An 18,320-nucleotide genomic window follows, 5' to 3' on the forward strand; every position below is an offset into this window, starting at 1 on the left:
CTTGACAAGAACGTCCCTGCTCGAATGTACAATTGCTTTGTGGCTCCGCTTCATCTTTGTATTGGGGTCCCCTCATTCTCCAGCTAAACGGGCATTGAAACATCCCTACGCTTGCCGCTTGAAACAGGTCGACGTGGCTTGCATCATTCTAGTGGACCATTTCTCCTAACCTTCACGAAAAAGGCATCCTCCGTAAAAAGACCTATTCGTCAATTTTGTTGACGAAAGGTAGCTGCATAGCGGTAGGTGCAGCTGGCTGCAAAATGCATCCGGTCACCTCAAACATGTCCTCTTGGCTTCTCGGCCAACAACAGCTTATCTTCCTCTTTTTCACTCCAAATCAAGAAACTCAGAGAATTCAAAGTAACCAGCCAACCTCCTTCAATCTAGAGGCAGCTGGGCTTTTCTGTCTCATTCCCACACCATACACGATGCTGCTTTACCTAAGACTAAAAAGAAAAGCGGCGCAAGGTTGATCTGGGTCACGGACCCGTCAATGCTTGAATGTGCCTACTGCTGTTACGAAAATAAAAATTCACCGTTGCTACATCGGACTTTTTCCAAGGCCAAGCCAGAACCCAACTTTGACTCAGGCCACAATGAGTCAACGCCGCATGATGCCCATCACCAAGTCCGCCAGGCACAAAATGGACAATGGAGATTGGATGTCAAAAGCTTAAAACTGCTTCATTTTCATCAATTTACTTAAGTTTTGAAAATTGTCAATGGACGGCATTGGGCCGAGGCCAACATCTCAGATTGGTCGAATCCCTATCAGCCCAATTTTTCCGCGCCGACGTTTTACGGCGCATCGGGCCGGTCACGTGCGATAAGCAGTGATTAATTGAACCCTGTAATTCTGCTAGATTTACGAGGTTTTCGATTTGGGAAAAAAAGGTGGTGTTTCCCTCTTCAACAGTGAAAAAGCAGATCCCATCGAAAGCTTTTTCATAGAAAGGCCGCCACATTCATAAAAACGGTGGTTAGCCAATATAAGGGCATCCTGCGCATACCATGCATCCACAACTACGTAATCTTCCAGTGCAGGCGATGGGCAGTATATAAAGATGACGAATCCCATCACCGGCCTACGATGCGTGGTAGCAGCTTGGTAATCCCTCCTCGTTTGATTCCCCACATCCGGACCTTTGCATCAGCCTCGAAAGTAATGGGAAGAGAGAACATTGTCCACTACCAGTTGGAAAGAGACAACGAAACCGACTTGACCACCAGTCCTCCAAACGGTAAGGTTCTGGCAGCGCCAAAAGCACCCACATATGATCGTCCCAATCACCCCTTCACACTTCTGAAGGAGTCGACGTCATCGGACTTTCTCGAAAATAACCGTTTTTTCGTCGAGTCCATCAAACACAACCACCTGAACCAGGTGTTTGAGCTCAACGGCAAGGGCCAGAGCCCGCATACGCTTTGGATCGGCTGTTCTGACTCCAGAGCTGGTGAGTCATGTCTTGCCACGCTACCTGGCGAGATCTTCACTCATAGAAACATTGCCAATATCGTCAACGCCAACGACATTTCTTCTCAAGGTGTGATCCAGTTCGCCGTGGATGTCCTTAAAGTCCGCAAAATCATCGTTTGCGGTCACACTGACTGTGGTGGTGTGTGGGCATCGCTTTCCAAGAAGAAGATTGGCGGTGTGCTCGATCTCTGGCTCAATCCTGTCAGACACATCCGTGCACAAAACGTCAAATTGCTAGAGCTGTTGAAATCTGACCCAAGAGCTAGAGCTAAGAAGCTCGCCGAGCTCAATGTTGTTGCATCCGTGATGGCACTCAAAAGACACCCTCTGGCGCAGAAAGCATTGAAGAAGGGAGAGATTGAAGTCTGGGGTCTCATGTACGATGTGGGGCTGGGACTCCTTCTGGAGGTGGAGATTCCTCTTGACGAATTCGAGGACGCTTTCCACGTGGACGACGAAGATGTGGAGGAAGAAGGCAACGGCCATTAATTGCATTCCGGGCTGGTCCGGGCTACAGCACAGTCTATAAGCAAATCTATTTATATCTAGTTTAAGTGGTGTCCCACTTCAAGTTGAAGCGGCCATCGGGGACCTGGTAGTGCTCGATGGCCTCCAACACCTCTTCGGCCGTCAGGGCCACCTTAATGATCTCGCCGTTCTTGGGCGACACAAACTCGGCCGCAATGGCCTCCTCAATGAACTTAAGAAAGCTATCATAGAAGCCGTTCAAGTTGTAGACGATAATAGGCTTGCTGTGGATGTTCAACTGGTGCCAGGTGACCACCTCCATCAACTCCTCCAAAGTACCGTAGCCACCGGGCAATGCCACGAACGCGTCAGCCTCCTCTCCCATCATACGCTTCCGCGTGTGCATGTCCTTGACAAGCGTGGTCTTGCCGTACAAGTCGGAGTCGGGAAGCGGCGTGGATCCATCGTGGTTGTCGATACCCTCCTTCAACTTGTCGTTGAAGTCATTGTCGGACGTTCTCTCACGAGAAATCAAAGCCTCGGGGATAATGCCATGGACGTAGCCGCCGTTAGTGGCACTGCCTCTAGCAACAGCTCCCATCAAACCAGTTGAACCTCCACCATAGACCAACCCCCAGTTTCTAGCAGCCAAAAGCTCACCGAGCTTGCTGGCGCTGTCAGCAAAAGACTGGCTCTTTCCAAAAGAAGAACCGCAGAAGACACAGACCGTTTTCACTGGTTTGGCTGTAGTCATTTTTGTAGATGTAAAAAAAGGACCATGTGGGAGAACCCAGGTGTATATATACTTGAGAGAGCGCACCTCCGCGGGGTCCCGCGGGACATTGTTATCTGGATCTCAGTAAGCGAGACAAGCACAGGCGCAATGTAGCTTCCAGAAGAGGATATTGCCAAAGGAATTTTAAATGTCAAGACTTTGGATAAGGTTTTTTGTCAAAGGTTTGATGGAATCATGCGTGTTGTGTTTTGGACTCGATTCGATATGACTCAGGCTGTGATGTGCCAAGAGGACCCTGGAGTGGTGACCTTGAAGATCAATACAGGCGGTGGCGATCTAAGAAATTTTGGAGGCATAGATGCTGTCAGATTTCGATTGCTTTGTTGGATGTTGTTGGATGGAAGTGGGGTTCATCGATTCGGTAGTAGTCTTTCTGAAGTGACCTTCCCTATTCTATATTGTCTCTCGGCTCCGTCGGTAAACTATTTTGAGTGACCCACTAATTTGCTGTATCGATATTCTGTGACGAGGGCAGGATTGAGACAGCTGTTAGAGGTGGCTGCAAAATCTGTCCCAACATTGAAAGTCGTTCATGGTAGACTGATTCAAAGTAGGGCATTGGGCATCGAATTTGGGGACTCTGCCTATTTATAAACAGATTTCACCTTTTACGAAGTCTTGCCCATTGTTGGCTCTAGCATGCACTTTTCGTTGCCTCGCCACTCTGAACCCCAACGTCATAGGCCCAAAGCAGCACAATGCCCTGATATTATGAGTCCGTTTGTGATCTGTTTAGCTCCTTTATTCTCATTCTTTGATATAACAAGGAAAAGTCCCCCATGGCACAATCAAACATTAAATTGTTTGTTTCAGCACTAACCTGGAATTGCGCTCGAATACTGGTTCCTGAATTCTCCACAACACATAATCAAAATGAACCCATACCAGTCAAGAAGAATTCGCGTATATGAAGCCAGACTCTACAAAGCTGTTTTCTTTATATGCTTCGGGCCACGCCAAAATCAGGCCACTCGTGGTTCGAGGTTCGAGAACACGCTCCTACAAGCCACATTTCTCGAGCTCGAATCACACGTCACTTTCGCCGATCTCCCCTCGAGATAATCATAGATCAACTAAAATATCGGTTTTGTGATTTCACAAGAAAAACGCTCAGCCGAATAGCACAAAGCTCAGCCGGATAGTACAAAGTACTAGCATTTACGATAAGCCTTGGTACATTCTCCAGACGTGATGCGCATTTGCAGCCAAACACTCGTGTAGGCGACTGATAGAGTTATCCAGAGTCTACCGTTCAGTCTTTGGTGTTGCATTTATAAGATTCAAGGAACTCAATCTTTCTGTGATACTTTCCACGCTGATCGTTGAAATGCTGTCTCCGTCTAACCATGGGTCGGTGGGGTACACCAGGTCGTCTAAAATCGCAAATGCGTTGGAATGCACCTGCGTACCGTTAAGCCTATTAGCTACTGATGAGGTCAACCTTTTACTTGATCTCGAAAGGGCTTGGATTATGCGCAATTTCCATCTACGAATTTCATCCTTCTTCAGATGTTTCCCATGGATTTAAGATAAGACCGCGATCTACATTGCCGCGTGCTCGTCAGGCAAATCAAAGTAATAATAGCCCAGGTGGCACCGATCGAAGAAAATCCGTAATCATAACGATCTCCGTGTGTTTGTTTATGATTTGCAAAACAGACTTCGAAGGCCTTGTTCCCAAGCAGCTCTCGGAGTCAACCATGCCCAGCTTTTAGAGTTCTGACAAAGCTGCATGCTGTTTTCGGCCAGCTCGTTGTACCTCTTTAGATTGTTTGCTCCACACGAGTCCTCTATTGTGCCTCGGCCAGACGGGAAATTAAACCAGCCATGCCAGCTTCAAGACAATGAATTTCGCAGCCAGAAAAATTAAAAGCGGCTCATGTTTTGGCAGGCTCGTCTTTTCGTGTATGCCTGGCGCACTGCCTAAAGTATAATAAAAACGCGACGCACCAGCCAGTGGAGGACCCCTTTGGCGGCTGCCTGCTTCCATACATATTCGGGAGCTTCGGCCATTTTTCAATTTTTGCTATCACTCTTTTTCCGTCCATGTCAAAAGCATTGTTGGGGAAACTCGACGACCTCAGCTGGGAGGCTTCAGAGTGGTCCGAGCTGCACCATAACGACAGTGCTACGGAGCTGGACTCCGATGCTCTGCTGCTCTCCATCACCTCCCACGCCACATCCATCCAACTGAGTCTCCAGAAACCACACAGTTCCAGATCCAGTCTACGACAACTACCTTCACGGAAGGCCTTGGAGTCGGGCTTGGACAGTTTGCATACCATGCTAGAATGCCTAGAGGGCCTGGCGGAGCAGGAAATGTTGGAAATCCAGCGTTGCCTCGACGAAACCGTCTCCACACTCAAAAACTCCCCCGCCTGGAGCACCACGATCTTTAAAAGGGGCGATTTGTATCCCCAGTCACGCCGCTAACAGCTAATTGTTAATAGAGTCGGTCTCACAAGGGCCAGAATGTCATTTATGCACGAATCCAATGTAGACGACGGGCTTTCTCGTCAAATTGTCATTCTTCCGATGCGAAGCAGCTGGGTAAATGTCTGCAAAGGATGTTGATGCAACCCTCTGCAAAGGTTAACTCCGCCCAACCGGCGATCTGCTGTGGATCAAGCCCTCGGTGAGTTTGATCCAATTACCATCAACAAACAACCTCTTGTAAGTAGTCAATTGCCTCAGCCTCTCAGTGATTTGCCATTCCCGTTCCATGGTTCTGTTGTGGCGGTTTCCGGTTCTCGCACGTGATCTCACTACCACTTCTTATCTGTCCCACCGCACAATCCACACCAGCATGACTATCACACAGAAAGACATCAGAGCTCTGTTTGCCAAGCTTCGGTCTTTCACGGACCAGTTGCAGGCTACTCTTGAAGAGCGGCAACGCTTGACCGAGACTCTCAAGCTTACTCCGTCGCTGGACGACAATATGGACTTGATTAATTTGCTCGCAAAGATCAAAAAGAGTCTCCAGTATCTACATCTGGATATCTCCACCGGTCACGCTGACCAGTTTGCCACACAGTTCGCTACCATCGTCGATTCATATACTGAGCAGCTTGCCGTTTTGTCGAAAGATGCATATGTCGATGCCCATGAGTATGAATACACCGAGAAAATCACCAAGCCGGAGGCGCCTGAACTCACTACCAAGAAACTGGTGCGGTTCAAGGACTACAACACTGATGATGATAATATGAGGTCTCAGCTTATGGGCACCCAGGGCCAGATCAAGCCATATCGGGACGACCCGGAGGAAGCGGACTCCCAGTCGTTGAATTCTGTAGATACTTCCAACCGTGAGATGTTTGCGCAGCATCAGCAACAGCTTTTGCAGCAAGACGAGAATTTAGATGCATTGCATGAATCGATCAGAGTCCAGCACTCCATGGGCCGCAATATCAACGACGAGTTGGACGACCATCTCATATTGCTAAATGACTTGGAACGAGGTGTGGACGATTCTGGCTCCCGCTTGGGCCGGGCCAGTCTCCGACTCAAGGACTTCCGTACCCGTGTTCGTGAAAATGGTAGTCTTGTCACCATCATCGTCCTCTCAGTGATCCTAATATTGTTGTTGGTGGTGCTCAGCTAGAAGTTGAAGTCGTCATTCTCGTCCTCGTGCTCGGAAAAGAACCATATAAACACTATAATATCGCTGTAGACAATCATACCACCAATTACACTCATGAATAAAGAGCCCACGCCAATGAGCTGTGTATGGTACATGGTTAAAGGCAAGGCTATGCCGCTCACGAGCAAGAATCCTGTAATGATCTTGGCCAGCTCTTGCAATGGGGTTGGGGTGTTTCCTCTGTCATTGCTAAAAGTAAGGAAATCGTCTCGGTTGTTTTCAATCGAAGACAGGATTATGTTTGGCAAAGGAGCCACCAAGAAGATGGCAATGACCCATAGGGGTTTCCAGTTGTTGTATAGCGCACATGAAAGAAGGATTAGGAGGAAGCCAAAGGCCAAGAATGCTGAAAGGAAGATGATTTTGTTCAAAGGGTTCATGACGAATTGAGTGAGTGTGTTAGGCCTATCTATATTGTTTCTTCGCTACCGTATCGTTGAGGTATTGCCGCCCCACACACCCGTACCGCACCGTAGTCTTACGGACTTTGCAAGCCGGTTATCAGCCTTTTTACATGTATTCAATCATTCGTATAAACATCCGGGGCTCGATGCCCTACCCAATTCGTGATCTGACCTACTTGGAGTTCCAGAACCATCCCAGTTTGTTGTCTTCCTCGGTCAGTTGATCGGCCACCAGCCATTCGGTGCTGCCAATTGGCCTGGTTCGCGTCAGCTTCGTAGTGACGGATCTTCCGTCGGCCATGACCTCAGTCTTGGTTTCGTGCATCACCTCGTTGTTGTTGTCACGATCATAGTTGGTGTATATCTTCGTAGAGTACGATACCACCTCATCAGGCTGGCCTTGTCCCTCATTCTCAGGAGTGAACGGGTTAGCAGCTCTCATTGATTCACGAAGGTTCCGTCTGGACTCCTCCCTCTGCCTCCTGACATCCTCGTACAAATGGTTCTTCCAATTCAAGTAGCGATTGAACTCACGGAAGAACATACCCTTGGGGCCCAAGTCGATTACACCATTCTTGTCAGCACCAGGATGCTCTTGGATTGCCTCGTTGAAGTCTTCCTTGGTCAAAATGTGCCCTGACAAGTGGTTCTTCTTGTAGTTCAAGAGCTTGTTGGGGATCTCACGATTAGGGAACAAACAGCGCCAGTAGCCCTCCGAATCCCAAACGGACTCACCATCCTTGCGCATGCATTCGTTGTACTTTCTGACCGAAGGACTCTTGTAGGAGTAAAGTCCGAATGGTGTGTCGCCACTGGACCCTCCGAATACATCAAGGGCATCAAACGCTATGCCAAATGGATGAAAACCTCTGTCGGAGTCCAAATCCTTATCACGGGTCTGGTATGGTCTGTTCATGAACTTATCCATGAAGTGCTCCTCCTGCTCCTTGAACATGCCGGGCAAGTCACTAGCCAAATCGAAGGTGTGCCCCACAACCTTCTTGGTGAAGCCGGAGGCCTTGTCAAAAAAGCGACTGATATCCTCGTCATAAGGCGAGAAAGAGTCAGAATCTGACTCTGCACGGGTCAATGTATCTTCCTTCTTCTTACACATGGTGGTATTTGTGGTGGTGGTAGTAGTAGTAGGTTGGGGTCAGGGATGGGGCAAGCGCGCATTATATAGCATCAGAAGACCTTGCCACCAGACCCTTGATCCCTTGAATTTCGACTCACTCTCAAAAATTGTGAAATTTTGGGATCCAGCGCTTCTTATATATATGATTTAGGATTGGCGGTGCTTTCGCTTTATTTCTCGCTTTCATGGATGATGTGGTTAAAACTTTGGCTGCAAATCGAGCATAGTACGTTCCTCAGGGTTCCATGAGTCTTTCGAGAGAACACGACCGAAAGTTCACGCATTGTCGTAAATTTTTTCATACTTCCGGAAGCATTATGATAATTTTAACAGAATCAGCAATTGAATGACACTAGCCAATTGGTTGATGGGCAGTTATTGGAGGTATACTCTCACTCTCAGAGTACACTTGCACTACGTAGGAGGATCTTTGAAGTTTTGAAGGGAGGTCATGAGGACTCATTTGTATTGCCGCTACAATACGTGCCTAAAGGTTCATTTTACTATTCTTTGTGAGTCTACCTGGTGGAAGCCGCAAGTGCTTCAGAAGCAGTGTCGAGCATAGTTTGATGTTGTCGGGGAAGATGACGTCAAATTAACGTTCATGAAAGATTAGCATGACTTTATATTTCGTATTGTTTGTGCTTGTGCTTTCAACCACCTTCATCAATTAATATAGGCGTTGATAAGTATTTGATTTGCAGCCATAGTGCGCAATTGCAGTGATTTCATGAAACAACCATCACTCTTCAAATCAAAATTAATTCTACAAATATTCAAATAACGCTTTAACGCCGTTCATATCAATCTATTATAAATATTCTATAAATCTTACTCCAGTTATATACAAGTTGCCTTGGTTGTTCCGTCATGATCCGGGCATAAACCTCAGGGTTGGTGCCCTGTAACCCCTATTTCAATTATTTTCACCTCTAGTGGTTGCGGTACAGAGAGTAGTTTGCCCTCTTTCCACCAAACAAGTGCTGCTGCAAGAACTGGTTGCTATGGCGTCTCGAACGCTGAGCTGCCTGGTTGTACAAGGCCATAGCCTCTTGTCTATTGAGTGGACTCATTCCTGGACTCATGGTGTATTGAGCCTTTTGCATAGCCATGGATTCTTGCATCTGAATGGCAGCCCCAACAGGGTCTTGTGGAATCAAAGGAAGGAATTCGACATCCAGCTCGAGATCAAACAGCTTGTGGAGATAGAACTGCTGCAACTGTCTTTTTTGGTTGATGGAGCTTTGGACAGCAGGTTGCATGGGAGGAGCAGGCAGAGCTGTTGTCTGGCGGCTGAATTGTGACATTCGTGGTTTCTGGCAGTGTGAAGTGGTACACCTGAGATCTGGGGTTCTGAAAATTTTGCGGCAATTCGAGAGGTGCATACGCTAAATCATCTCTAACCTGTGCAGGGTAGCATGAAGAGAAATTCATGGTTTTTATGTTGTATTGGAAGTTATCTTGGTTAAATACTAAAGATAATAGATTACTTCTTATTAACCACTTTTTGCCATCTTGCTTGTATGATGCCTCGGTGGGCTTTGCTACGGATCCGAGCTTGACATCTAACGGTTTTTCGCAGCCGCCGGAGAACTAGAGCAAGGGTACAGTTTCTACTCATTATTGAAATTGGAAAAAGTTAGTAGTTATCCGGTAAGAAACATTGCACGGTTTAATTTGCATTGTTCGGTTTATTTTTGCATCAACAAATTTGATTAAATTACAGTAACGTAGTCGTTTGAGAGTAGGCGTTGAAGAGGTGAAACAGTAAGATCATTTGTGTGTAGGCAGCTGTTTTCCCACCGTACCAGAAATGCAATCGAACTGAAGCGATTGTGGAAGCAGTGATTATTTAAGATAAATGAACAAAAACTGAATTCTGTTTGACCAAATTGCAACGAACCCAGAGGAGGCCCTCATAAATCCCATCTTTTACACCCGACTGCATTCGCGCGGTTGTACTACAACTACATCACCTTGATATGTGGGGTTCGCTACGGCTCCTTCTGAAGCTAAATCTCAAAGGAAAGCTTCATGTGCCTCAAAGCAAGTCCATTCAGCCGAAGGGACCGGCACGTACGAGATTTGCTCCTTCACCTACTGGGTACCTTCATTTGGGATCGTTGAGAACGGCTCTATACAACTACTTGTTAGCCAAAAGCACAGGCGGCCAATTCCTTCTTCGCTTGGAGGACACAGATCAAAAGCGACTTGTGCCAGATGCAGAAGCCAACATTTACAAGTCTTTGAATTGGACAGGTTTGAGACCTGATGAAAGTCCTGAAGTTGGTGGACCTTACGGACCATACAAACAATCAGAGAGAAAGTCGATATACAAAGAGTATGCCGATCAGCTCATAAAAGCAGGCTACGCATACAAATGTTATTGTTCCAAAGACCGCCTTTTGCATTTAAGAGAAACTGCGATGGCATTGAAGCCACCCACGACTGTCACCTATGATAGAAAGTGCCTTCATGCTCCCGAGGGAGAAGAGGAATTTACTTTCAGGTTCAAGTCGCCAGAACGCTATGAAGCTTTCACGGATCTTCTTCACGGAAAGCTTGACCTTCAGCCCCTGGTGAATCCGACAGACAGAAGATTTGACGACTTCGTGATTCTCAAGCTGGATGGCCTTCCCACATATCACTTTGCTAACGTTGTTGATGACCACTTGATGAAGATCACCCATGTTATTCGTGGCGAGGAGTGGTTGGCGGCGACGCCAAAGCACATCGCTATGTACAGAGCATTCGGATGGGAACCTCCTCAGTTTATACATATACCGTTGCTTACTTCGTTGACAGACAAGAAACTCTCTAAAAGACAAGGAGATATTGGGGTTTTGAGTATGAAAGACGAGGGTATTCTTCCCGAAGCACTCACAAATTTCGCTGCATTATTTGGCTGGTCTCCACCAAGACCAGAGAAAGGTAAGCCAACCAGTGAGGTGATGTCGCTAGAGGACCTCGTGAGCAAGTTTCTGTTGGATCATCTTACGAAAGGAAATGCAAAGGTGAACGACAACAAGCTTCACTTCTTCAACAAGAGTCACCTTTTGTCAAGAATAAGTGAGCCTTCGAGTCTCGAGAAATTGGTAGACGAAACATTCCCTGGCTTCAAGAAAGTTACTAATGGAGAGTTCTCGAAAGATTTCTGGAGCCATTTGATTCAAAATGTGGGGCCCAATGTCAGCTCCATCCAGGAAATACAAAACGTTCATACCTATTTCTTCAAAGAAGTTGATTTAGCTGAGTCCAAAATGCCGAGCGAGAAGGAAAAGTGTCTCTCCATTCTTCAAACAATCAGGCGTGCTCAAACCTCGGATAGCCCTTTCCCCGTTGACGACATTCTCAAGACTAATCCAGAGTTGAAGAAGAAAGACTTGTTCCAAGCTGCTCGTTTTGCATTGGCAGGAGGCGTTTCAGGAATCACCATCCCCACACTCATTAACATACTTGGCTACGAGAAATATGTGGAGCGTCTTGATAATGCCATCGTTTTCCTCGAAGCCGAAATACTGTAAATAGAATGCATTAATTAATCTATGACGAAACCTTGCTTGTTCTTTGAAAATCCAAAAGGCCCGGTTTCGGGGCCTTCTCATCATTGCTCTTGAGGAATGGACCAGTGAAAATACAATGCACTGCCATGTCTTCGTGATAATACAAACCGGTAATCAACTTTGGTGTTACCAAGAAATGCTGCGACCGACTTTTTTTACAAGCCGTGTGAACGAAATATTTGTGTGCCATCTTTTCATTCTTGGGATCCATTCCCTGATTGATTTCATCCACAATCCTGATGGGCGCATTGGTCAATCCTTGTAGTGACATGATAAAAAAGATTGTGGACACAGCTCTTTCGCCTCCTGACTGTGACTGGTGATCGAGAACCTTGAGTTCCGAGTTTTCTCTGAACTTGACAAGAATTTCAAGCTTCCAATCCTGGAATCGTTCCAGCTTTACTAACCGTACTTGACCATCACTAGCAACTGTAATGAAATTCTTTTGGAAGGTTTGGGACATTTTCTCGACCATATCACCAAGCTCTCCCTGCCAAGGACCGGAGACGTTGTCTATTCTCTGCTTGAGATCATCTCTCTTTCGTTGTAGGTCAGGAAGTTGCCTTTGCGAGATCTCGAGATCGGCACGCTTCTGCTTCAACAGCTCAATGGAGCCCTTGTCTGCGTTGGAGAGTAAACTCAATTCATCTTCGAGCTGATCAATCTTGATAAGAATATAATGCTCGGATAATTGGGAATTATTGAGATAGGTTTCTGCAAGCCCTCTAACGACCTCACGATCGGAGTCAGTGAGATATTGTTCTCTGATTTCTTTTGCAGCATCACCCTTCTTATACTGATCGTATCGGCTCTTTGCATCGGCGTATTTTTCTTGCAAATCGACTTTATGGAGGTCGAGCTCTTCTAAGAGAGATTGAATGGAAAGAACCTTACTCTTTGATTGTTGTGTCAAGAGCTCGGACTTCTTGAGCTCCAAATTTTCCATCACAATTCTTTCTTTTACCTCCGCCATCTTCATAAACTCCTGTGAGTGCTCGACATAGAGATTCATCAACTTGTTTTCCGCCTCCTTGATTTTCATGGTGTCATCTTGAGTCATACTTTCCTTGAGTTTCGTAATTCTAGACTCTAGTTGTTTAATAGTCTCTTGAATTCTCAGGACAGCTTCCTTCTTTTTTCTAAGCGAGCGAATCTCCGAGTCTAACTTTGTGAGTTCATCAGATATTGCAAGTAGCGCCTCTTGATGCTGCAGTTTTTGTTTGCTGATAGATTCACGCTTCTCCAAAATGTCGTCCAATTTCTGTTTGTAGGAGATGACTTTACGCTTGATATCGCGTTTCATCTCTTCAGTGAGTTCCCTGGAGCCCATCAATTGAGCCTCCCCAATGTATTCTGTACGATAGAAGACTTGCCTGCTACCGTACTTGGACCTGCCCACTGAATAAAGGTTATTCTCGACAATAAACCTCATGAATGGTACCTTACCATTGGCATCAGGAACGAGAAGTTTCTTCACCACCTCTGTATCGATAGGCTTGGTAGCAACAGGAATGGCATGTATTTGAGAACGTTGCTTGAGGGCCTTCACCACAGAGGGAGGTCCATCGACAAAATCCGAAAGGTAGCCTTCAAACCCGTACTCACGTAGTACGGAAACCGAAACTGGGGATTGTGGAGTCTCCTCACTCGAAACAACTCTCATGGGAACGTTGAGTTCACGCGGCAAGATCTGAGACACCTTCTGATACTCAGTTTCGTTATCGAAGAACAAGGCGAACAAGGAGTTATTGTCCACAACCTTTTCAAACGATTTGGCCACTTTCTGGTTGGTGACATGACATGAAACAACAGGAGCCTCATAGAATTTGAGACCGTGATTGCGTCTTTCCTTTCTAAGCCAAAGGTGTGCCTTATATGTGCTCTCTAATATCTCAGGTCGATAACGAGAGCCCTTGGTGTTTAAAATCTCTAGCTTATCGTCATTTTCAAGCTTGCGCCTTTCATCACGCATCTTTATCTCATTAGATTCATGTTCACGCTTCAAGCTGCTTACTTCAAAGACAAGATTTTCCACATCTTCGTCTCTTCGAAGCTTCTCGTCATGCTTTTCCTGTCTTGCTTCAGAGAGCCGCTTGATTTCATCTTCATCAACCTCCTCTAATGTCAGCAACTTGTTTTGTAGAGTATCTTTTTCCTCCCGTGTTCTCTGTAGCTCCTTTCTTCGTTTCTCCGTGGAGTTCTGCAAAGAGTCGATATCGCCTTTTGTATCTTCTAAAGATTGTTCAAGCGATGCTATCCTTTTGGTGATGGTCTTGACGTCCTCATTTTTCTGTGAAAGCGCTTCTTTATGCTTGATAATCCTCTCCTTTTGTGCCTCTAGATCCTTTTCAGCAATATCACGCTGACTTAATAAAGGCTGTGTTGTAGCTGCAAATTCTTGCAATGCACGCTTCGCTTCATCACGAACTTTCTTAAGACCCTTCATCTGTTCCTTCACATCCTGAAGTTTGGCATAGGGTAGAAGCTTCTTGTGGTAATCAATCTGTTTCGCTTTTTCCTCAAACTCAGCATATCTTTGAGCCTCCTGCTCAAATTTAGCTACATCTGCAACCAAACCGGCGATGTTCTCCTCCAACTTCTGTACATCCGCATTCAATTCCACCCAGTTGGTATCTAGCTCTATAAGTAACTCATGTTTGTCAAGGAGGGTGGTGTCACCAATTGTTCTTTCTGTTTCTAGAAGAAGCTTCTCTGGGGATAGCGTGGCGAATTCGGCAACACGTTCTTGGGGAAGGAAGTGGCATAGGTTATCTAGTTGAATACCTAGATCAAGCACTAGTTGGCGAACTTTGAGCACATCGCTGGAGGATCCATTAACCCACCATCGGCTTTTCGTGTTTTTGAGGAAGAATGTTCTCTTTATCGTGACATCGGGCTCTCCATCCTTGTTCCTAAGCTTGATCTCAATCAGAGCCTCAGTAGAACCCGACTTGATCATAGAGTCCATATTCTTCCTCTTGATCAAATCAACTTTGCCTCCAAGACCTAGACACACAGCTGCAACGAATGTTGACTTTCCGGTACCGTTGGGTCCTATAATCATGTTTAGCGTCGGTGAAAGAATGAACTCTCCATATGAGTAAGTGGTGAAGTTCCAGATTCGTAGACGGAGGATATTGCCCGGCTTGAATTCCATAGGTCCCCCGCCTCCATTCAACTTTCGCCTTTTCGGATCACTATCCCCGTTTAAGTCGCCGTTTCTTTCCATGGGGTAGTAATGAAGGCGTCTGTTCGCGTTTGAAAATGATAACAGTGGGTGCAAATCAGCATCATGCAGATGATTACATAAAAGCGTGGAAAAAAGAAACTACGATCAGACTTTGAAAAGGAGTATTCATAATCATTCATTTGGAATCATTTTGACGAATAAGTTGAATATTCATTGTCTCGAAAGTATGTGGGTATTTCTATGTAAGCTTAGCTTGATGGGTGTGTTTCATACAACCATCCCACAAAAGTCTTGTACAAGAAAAGAGGTATAAGAATAGCTTTAACAGGTCAACTGCTAAGTAATCTTTTATCCATTCATGTCATTTATCGCCTGAATCAACGGTAATTAGGCATCACTGCCAGATCATTCACGTGCACTTGATCACGCGCGTTTTTGTTTACATTTCTGGATGAAAAGAACTCATACATCATAGCCTCTACTAACAGACATGGTATGTTCAACAAAACTATGGCCAGACACGCTTCCATTACCAAGGATACATGAATGGAATATGGAAGAAATTGAAAAAGCTGATCTGTCCCTCAAATTGAATACGTCATACTAACAAGCAGTCTAACAACAAAACTTACAAAGACGCCTTCGCCCTTTTCGACAAGAAGGGCACTGGCAAGATTCCCGTTGAGCACTTGGGTGACTTATTGAGAGCCGTTGGCCAAAACCCTACTTTGGCTGAGATCTCTGAGTTGCAAAGCGGCATCAAGCTGCCTGAATTTGACTTCGAGACTTACGAGAAGATTATCAACAGACCAGACGGCTTCAAGCCTCTTGGTCTTCCTGAAGACTACATCAAGGGCTTTCAGGTGTTCGACAAGGAGCAGACTGGATACATCGGTGTTGGCGAATTGAGATACATCTTGACCTCGATTGGAGAGAAGTTGACAGACTCCGAGGTGGACGAGTTGTTGAAGGGCGTGAACGTTACCAGCGAGGGCAACGTCGACTATGTCGAGTTTGTGAAGTCCATCTTGGACCAGTAGGGAGCTATGCTATATCAATGGATACCATTTATGAGGAATTGTGATGGGCATTTGGAGGAAAGCGGTTTTGTTGAAGTTTCCTTTGCTCCAATCGCAAAGTATTGTAGAAGTTCTGTTATTATGTTCTCTCTATCACTGCGAGACTCAGGCTATCCAGTACAAAGAACCAAAAAGGTTCGTGTTGAAGTACAACATGGAAATAGCGACGTGCAACGCATGTAGATTCACAAAATTGGTCTTTTCGAGAGTTTCACAATTTCACAAATTTTCTTACCTTTACTTCCCTTTTGAATATTTCACCTTACTGGGGTTCTCACTATCGGTACGTATGGGTGCGACTTTCTCATCACCAACTAGATCAATGTCCTCTGATCTTCCAAAGGCTGACGAAAACAGAAACGAACGATTCCACCTTCCTACTCAGGAAAGACTCACCGCGGTAGCCTTGGCTTCTGGTATTGTGGGAGCAGGTGTGGGCTTCTTTGAAGGCATCAAGATCTCATCCCTTCGATTCCTCACAGAGAATGGCCATAGACTACCTACTACCGTGGGAGGATGGTACTTCTACCATAAGAAGAAGAACTACGTCATGATTCTAAGTGGAGCTCGGGAAGCCACCAAAATAGGATTAAGATATTCAGCTGGTGTCTCATCTTTCTTTGGCCTTGAAGCTGGTATTGACTATGCCAGAGGGACCAAAGACTTCCTCAGCAGTGCTGCAGCAGCCACGATAGTGGCATGGACATATGGAGCATGGAAACACATGTCGCCTGTGCAACGAATGAGCTATGTGAAGAAAGGCGGTATCATGGGACTCGGGATTGGAATTGTCCAGGATGTGATGATTAGGTACCGAGGCGGCCATGTATGGTATATGCATTTGCTTGACGACTATAGAACTCCACTGAGTCAACGCATCTAATTTATTCGTCATCCTCCTCGTCATCGTCATCCTCATCCTCATCAAGCTCCAATGGGTATTTGAGCAATACAGCCACACCCGTCAACTGGTTGAGCTGCTCGCCTGACTCGTGTAGAGTCGAGAAGATGTATACTTCTCCGCCTTGAGCCTTCACCTCGTCGCTCAAAGCTATGTAGTGTTTTCTAACGGCAATATCGTCGCTTCGGAACAAAGCGTCTGTGAGAAGAAGGCTCTTAACAGCGCCCATTTCCAGAGCCTTGATGGCTTCCTGAGGACCATACCAGGCCCTCCCATCATCTAAATTGAGTATACGCTGGAACTCGTCGAAAACAGCCGCTTCCTTGGCGAACTTGGTGTCGGTCAAGTTCTTCTGCACAGCAGGGTCTTTCAACACCTCTTCTAGACCTTGAAGATAACCTGTGGAAGAGTGCACGACCAAGAACTTGGACTTGTTTTTGAGGATGGTCTTATTGTTGTTCTTGACAGCTGTATCGAAAATGGCTTGCTTGAGGGCAGTTGCAGTGAAACCTGGCGAGGCAAGAATAACCACCTTGAGCTTTTCCAAGTCAAAATTACGCAAGAGTGTTGCTTGCACAGTATCGAGGAACTTGCCAATGGCTTTGTCGTGCGAGGAGCCACCACCGTCGCTTCGACTCTTTCTTGGAATGGACTTTTCCACCTTGTTTCGGAGAACAGTCATGTTATCAGTGACAAGACAGAGATGGGCCACACCCTCCTCAAGAACAACTGCACCGACTTCTGCCTTCTTCTCAATTGAAGAAGCTTCAATGACAATGTTGTAGCTGAACTCGTCCCACTCGGGCTTGCTCAACTTGATGGCCTTGTTGAGCTGAACCTCAGCGGTGTGAAAACTCTGGTTTGGAACATACTCGTTCTGCTCGGTGGTCTTACCACGGATTCTCATAACTTCATCGCTTGGCTCGTATTCCACGCCTTCTACAGCGAGACTCAAATGGAGATGCTTTCTTTCGGCCTTGGACCCTGGCGTCTTCTTGACATTTCTCACCGTCAGAAGTTCCACCTTATCTCCTTTTTGAACCAAGTTGTAAAGCTGCCATAAATCCTCCTTGTCTTGAGGTACAAGCGAAAGAGATCCACTTTTGTCCTTTTCCAAGGCGATTGTCTTGTTGAGGAGTTTCATTGCTGTGGTTAGTGATTGATGAGATGAGAAGTGCGCATGGCTTATCATATACCAAGCCAGTAGCAGAGCAGAGAAAAGTCACCACAATGGAAGGTGGAAGTTTAAAGCAAATGATCTGGTCATGGAGAGTAAGAGAGCTCCCAATTTCTGTACATAGTAAATCAATTACGAAAAGGGCAACTTGACCCATGAGGGACCGGCGACTACACTGCGCTTGAGTTATAGCTGACTAGCAGCCACATTAGCTATATGATGTATTTTGGTTCGAAAACCCCGGGGAATGCAAATCCGGCTCAGTTTCCTCTCCGACTGAACATGCAAAGATAAAGTGACAGGTAAGAATAAGGACTTGGCTAAAGCCACTACAGCCACCGAAGACAGAAGGTCAGCACACCCGGGATCCCCTTGTCCCGCTAGAAGCACCTCTTCTGACTCCTTTGTCTGCGTCCCTAAGAATGAATGGTTGGAGGCCTCTCGCCAGTGTTGCCGTACTCCATATACCCCGAGGATCCCT

At 46.1% G+C, this 18,320-nt stretch overlaps 11 protein-coding genes across 11 annotated transcripts; 5 read left to right on the forward strand and 6 right to left on the reverse strand.

The window, feature by feature from the left end:
- Positions 1-1,168: 1,168 nt before the first annotated feature.
- Positions 1,169-1,969, forward strand: NCE103 (carbonate dehydratase; the record flags this gene model as incomplete). The annotated part of the gene is made up of 1 exon (XM_024856862.1): positions 1,169-1,969. The coding sequence occupies one exon, from the start codon at positions 1,169-1,171 to the stop codon at positions 1,967-1,969; it is 801 nt and encodes a 266-aa protein (XP_024714742.1).
- A 61-nt stretch (positions 1,970-2,030) lies between these two features.
- On the reverse strand, positions 2,031-2,702 carry C7M61_001455 (uncharacterized protein; the record flags this gene model as incomplete). Its single annotated transcript, XM_024856863.1, has 1 exon — positions 2,031-2,702. The coding sequence occupies one exon, from the start codon at positions 2,700-2,702 to the stop codon at positions 2,031-2,033; it is 672 nt and encodes a 223-aa protein (XP_024714743.1).
- Positions 2,703-4,790: 2,088 nt separating this feature from the next.
- C7M61_001456 (uncharacterized protein) lies at positions 4,791-5,177 on the forward strand (the record flags this gene model as incomplete). Its single annotated transcript, XM_024856864.1, has 1 exon — positions 4,791-5,177. One exon carries the CDS (start codon positions 4,791-4,793, stop codon positions 5,175-5,177), a length of 387 nt encoding a protein of 128 aa, XP_024714744.1.
- A 373-nt stretch (positions 5,178-5,550) lies between these two features.
- Positions 5,551-6,319, forward strand: SYN8 (syntaxin; the record flags this gene model as incomplete). The annotated part of the gene is made up of 2 exons (XM_024856865.1): positions 5,551-6,273; positions 6,317-6,319. The coding sequence occupies 2 exons, from the start codon at positions 5,551-5,553 to the stop codon at positions 6,317-6,319; spliced, it is 726 nt and encodes a 241-aa protein (XP_024714745.1).
- A 28-nt stretch (positions 6,320-6,347) lies between these two features.
- C7M61_001458 (uncharacterized protein) lies at positions 6,348-6,770 on the reverse strand (the record flags this gene model as incomplete). Its single annotated transcript, XM_024856866.1, has 1 exon — positions 6,348-6,770. One exon carries the CDS (start codon positions 6,768-6,770, stop codon positions 6,348-6,350), a length of 423 nt encoding a protein of 140 aa, XP_024714746.1.
- Positions 6,771-6,966: 196 nt separating this feature from the next.
- C7M61_001459 (uncharacterized protein) lies at positions 6,967-7,908 on the reverse strand (the record flags this gene model as incomplete). The annotated part of the gene is made up of 1 exon (XM_024856867.1): positions 6,967-7,908. One exon carries the CDS (start codon positions 7,906-7,908, stop codon positions 6,967-6,969), a length of 942 nt encoding a protein of 313 aa, XP_024714747.1.
- Positions 7,909-8,861: 953 nt separating this feature from the next.
- Positions 8,862-9,236, reverse strand: C7M61_001460 (uncharacterized protein; the record flags this gene model as incomplete). Its single annotated transcript, XM_024856868.1, has 1 exon — positions 8,862-9,236. The coding sequence occupies one exon, from the start codon at positions 9,234-9,236 to the stop codon at positions 8,862-8,864; it is 375 nt and encodes a 124-aa protein (XP_024714748.1).
- A 675-nt stretch (positions 9,237-9,911) lies between these two features.
- C7M61_001461 (glutamate--tRNA ligase) lies at positions 9,912-11,453 on the forward strand (the record flags this gene model as incomplete). The annotated part of the gene is made up of 1 exon (XM_024856869.1): positions 9,912-11,453. The coding sequence occupies one exon, from the start codon at positions 9,912-9,914 to the stop codon at positions 11,451-11,453; it is 1,542 nt and encodes a 513-aa protein (XP_024714749.1).
- Positions 11,454-11,533: 80 nt separating this feature from the next.
- Positions 11,534-14,721, reverse strand: SMC5 (DNA repair ATPase; the record flags this gene model as incomplete). The annotated part of the gene is made up of 2 exons (XM_024856870.1): positions 11,534-11,539; positions 11,665-14,721. 2 exons carry the CDS (start codon positions 14,719-14,721, stop codon positions 11,534-11,536), a joined length of 3,063 nt encoding a protein of 1,020 aa, XP_024714750.1.
- A 451-nt stretch (positions 14,722-15,172) lies between these two features.
- C7M61_001463 (uncharacterized protein) lies at positions 15,173-16,571 on the forward strand (the record flags this gene model as incomplete). The annotated part of the gene is made up of 4 exons (XM_024856871.1): positions 15,173-15,175; positions 15,297-15,718; positions 16,080-16,525; positions 16,558-16,571. The coding sequence occupies 4 exons, from the start codon at positions 15,173-15,175 to the stop codon at positions 16,569-16,571; spliced, it is 885 nt and encodes a 294-aa protein (XP_024714751.1).
- A 74-nt stretch (positions 16,572-16,645) lies between these two features.
- C7M61_001464 (ribosome dissociation factor) lies at positions 16,646-17,806 on the reverse strand (the record flags this gene model as incomplete). The annotated part of the gene is made up of 1 exon (XM_024856872.1): positions 16,646-17,806. The coding sequence occupies one exon, from the start codon at positions 17,804-17,806 to the stop codon at positions 16,646-16,648; it is 1,161 nt and encodes a 386-aa protein (XP_024714752.1).
- Between the last annotated feature and the right edge of the window lie 514 nt (positions 17,807-18,320).

The sequence above is a fragment of the Candidozyma pseudohaemuli genome, assembly GCF_003013735.1.
Source record: "Candidozyma pseudohaemuli strain B12108 chromosome Unknown scaffold00002, whole genome shotgun sequence".
Taxonomy (NCBI): Eukaryota; Fungi; Ascomycota; class Pichiomycetes; order Serinales; family Metschnikowiaceae; genus Candidozyma; species Candidozyma pseudohaemuli.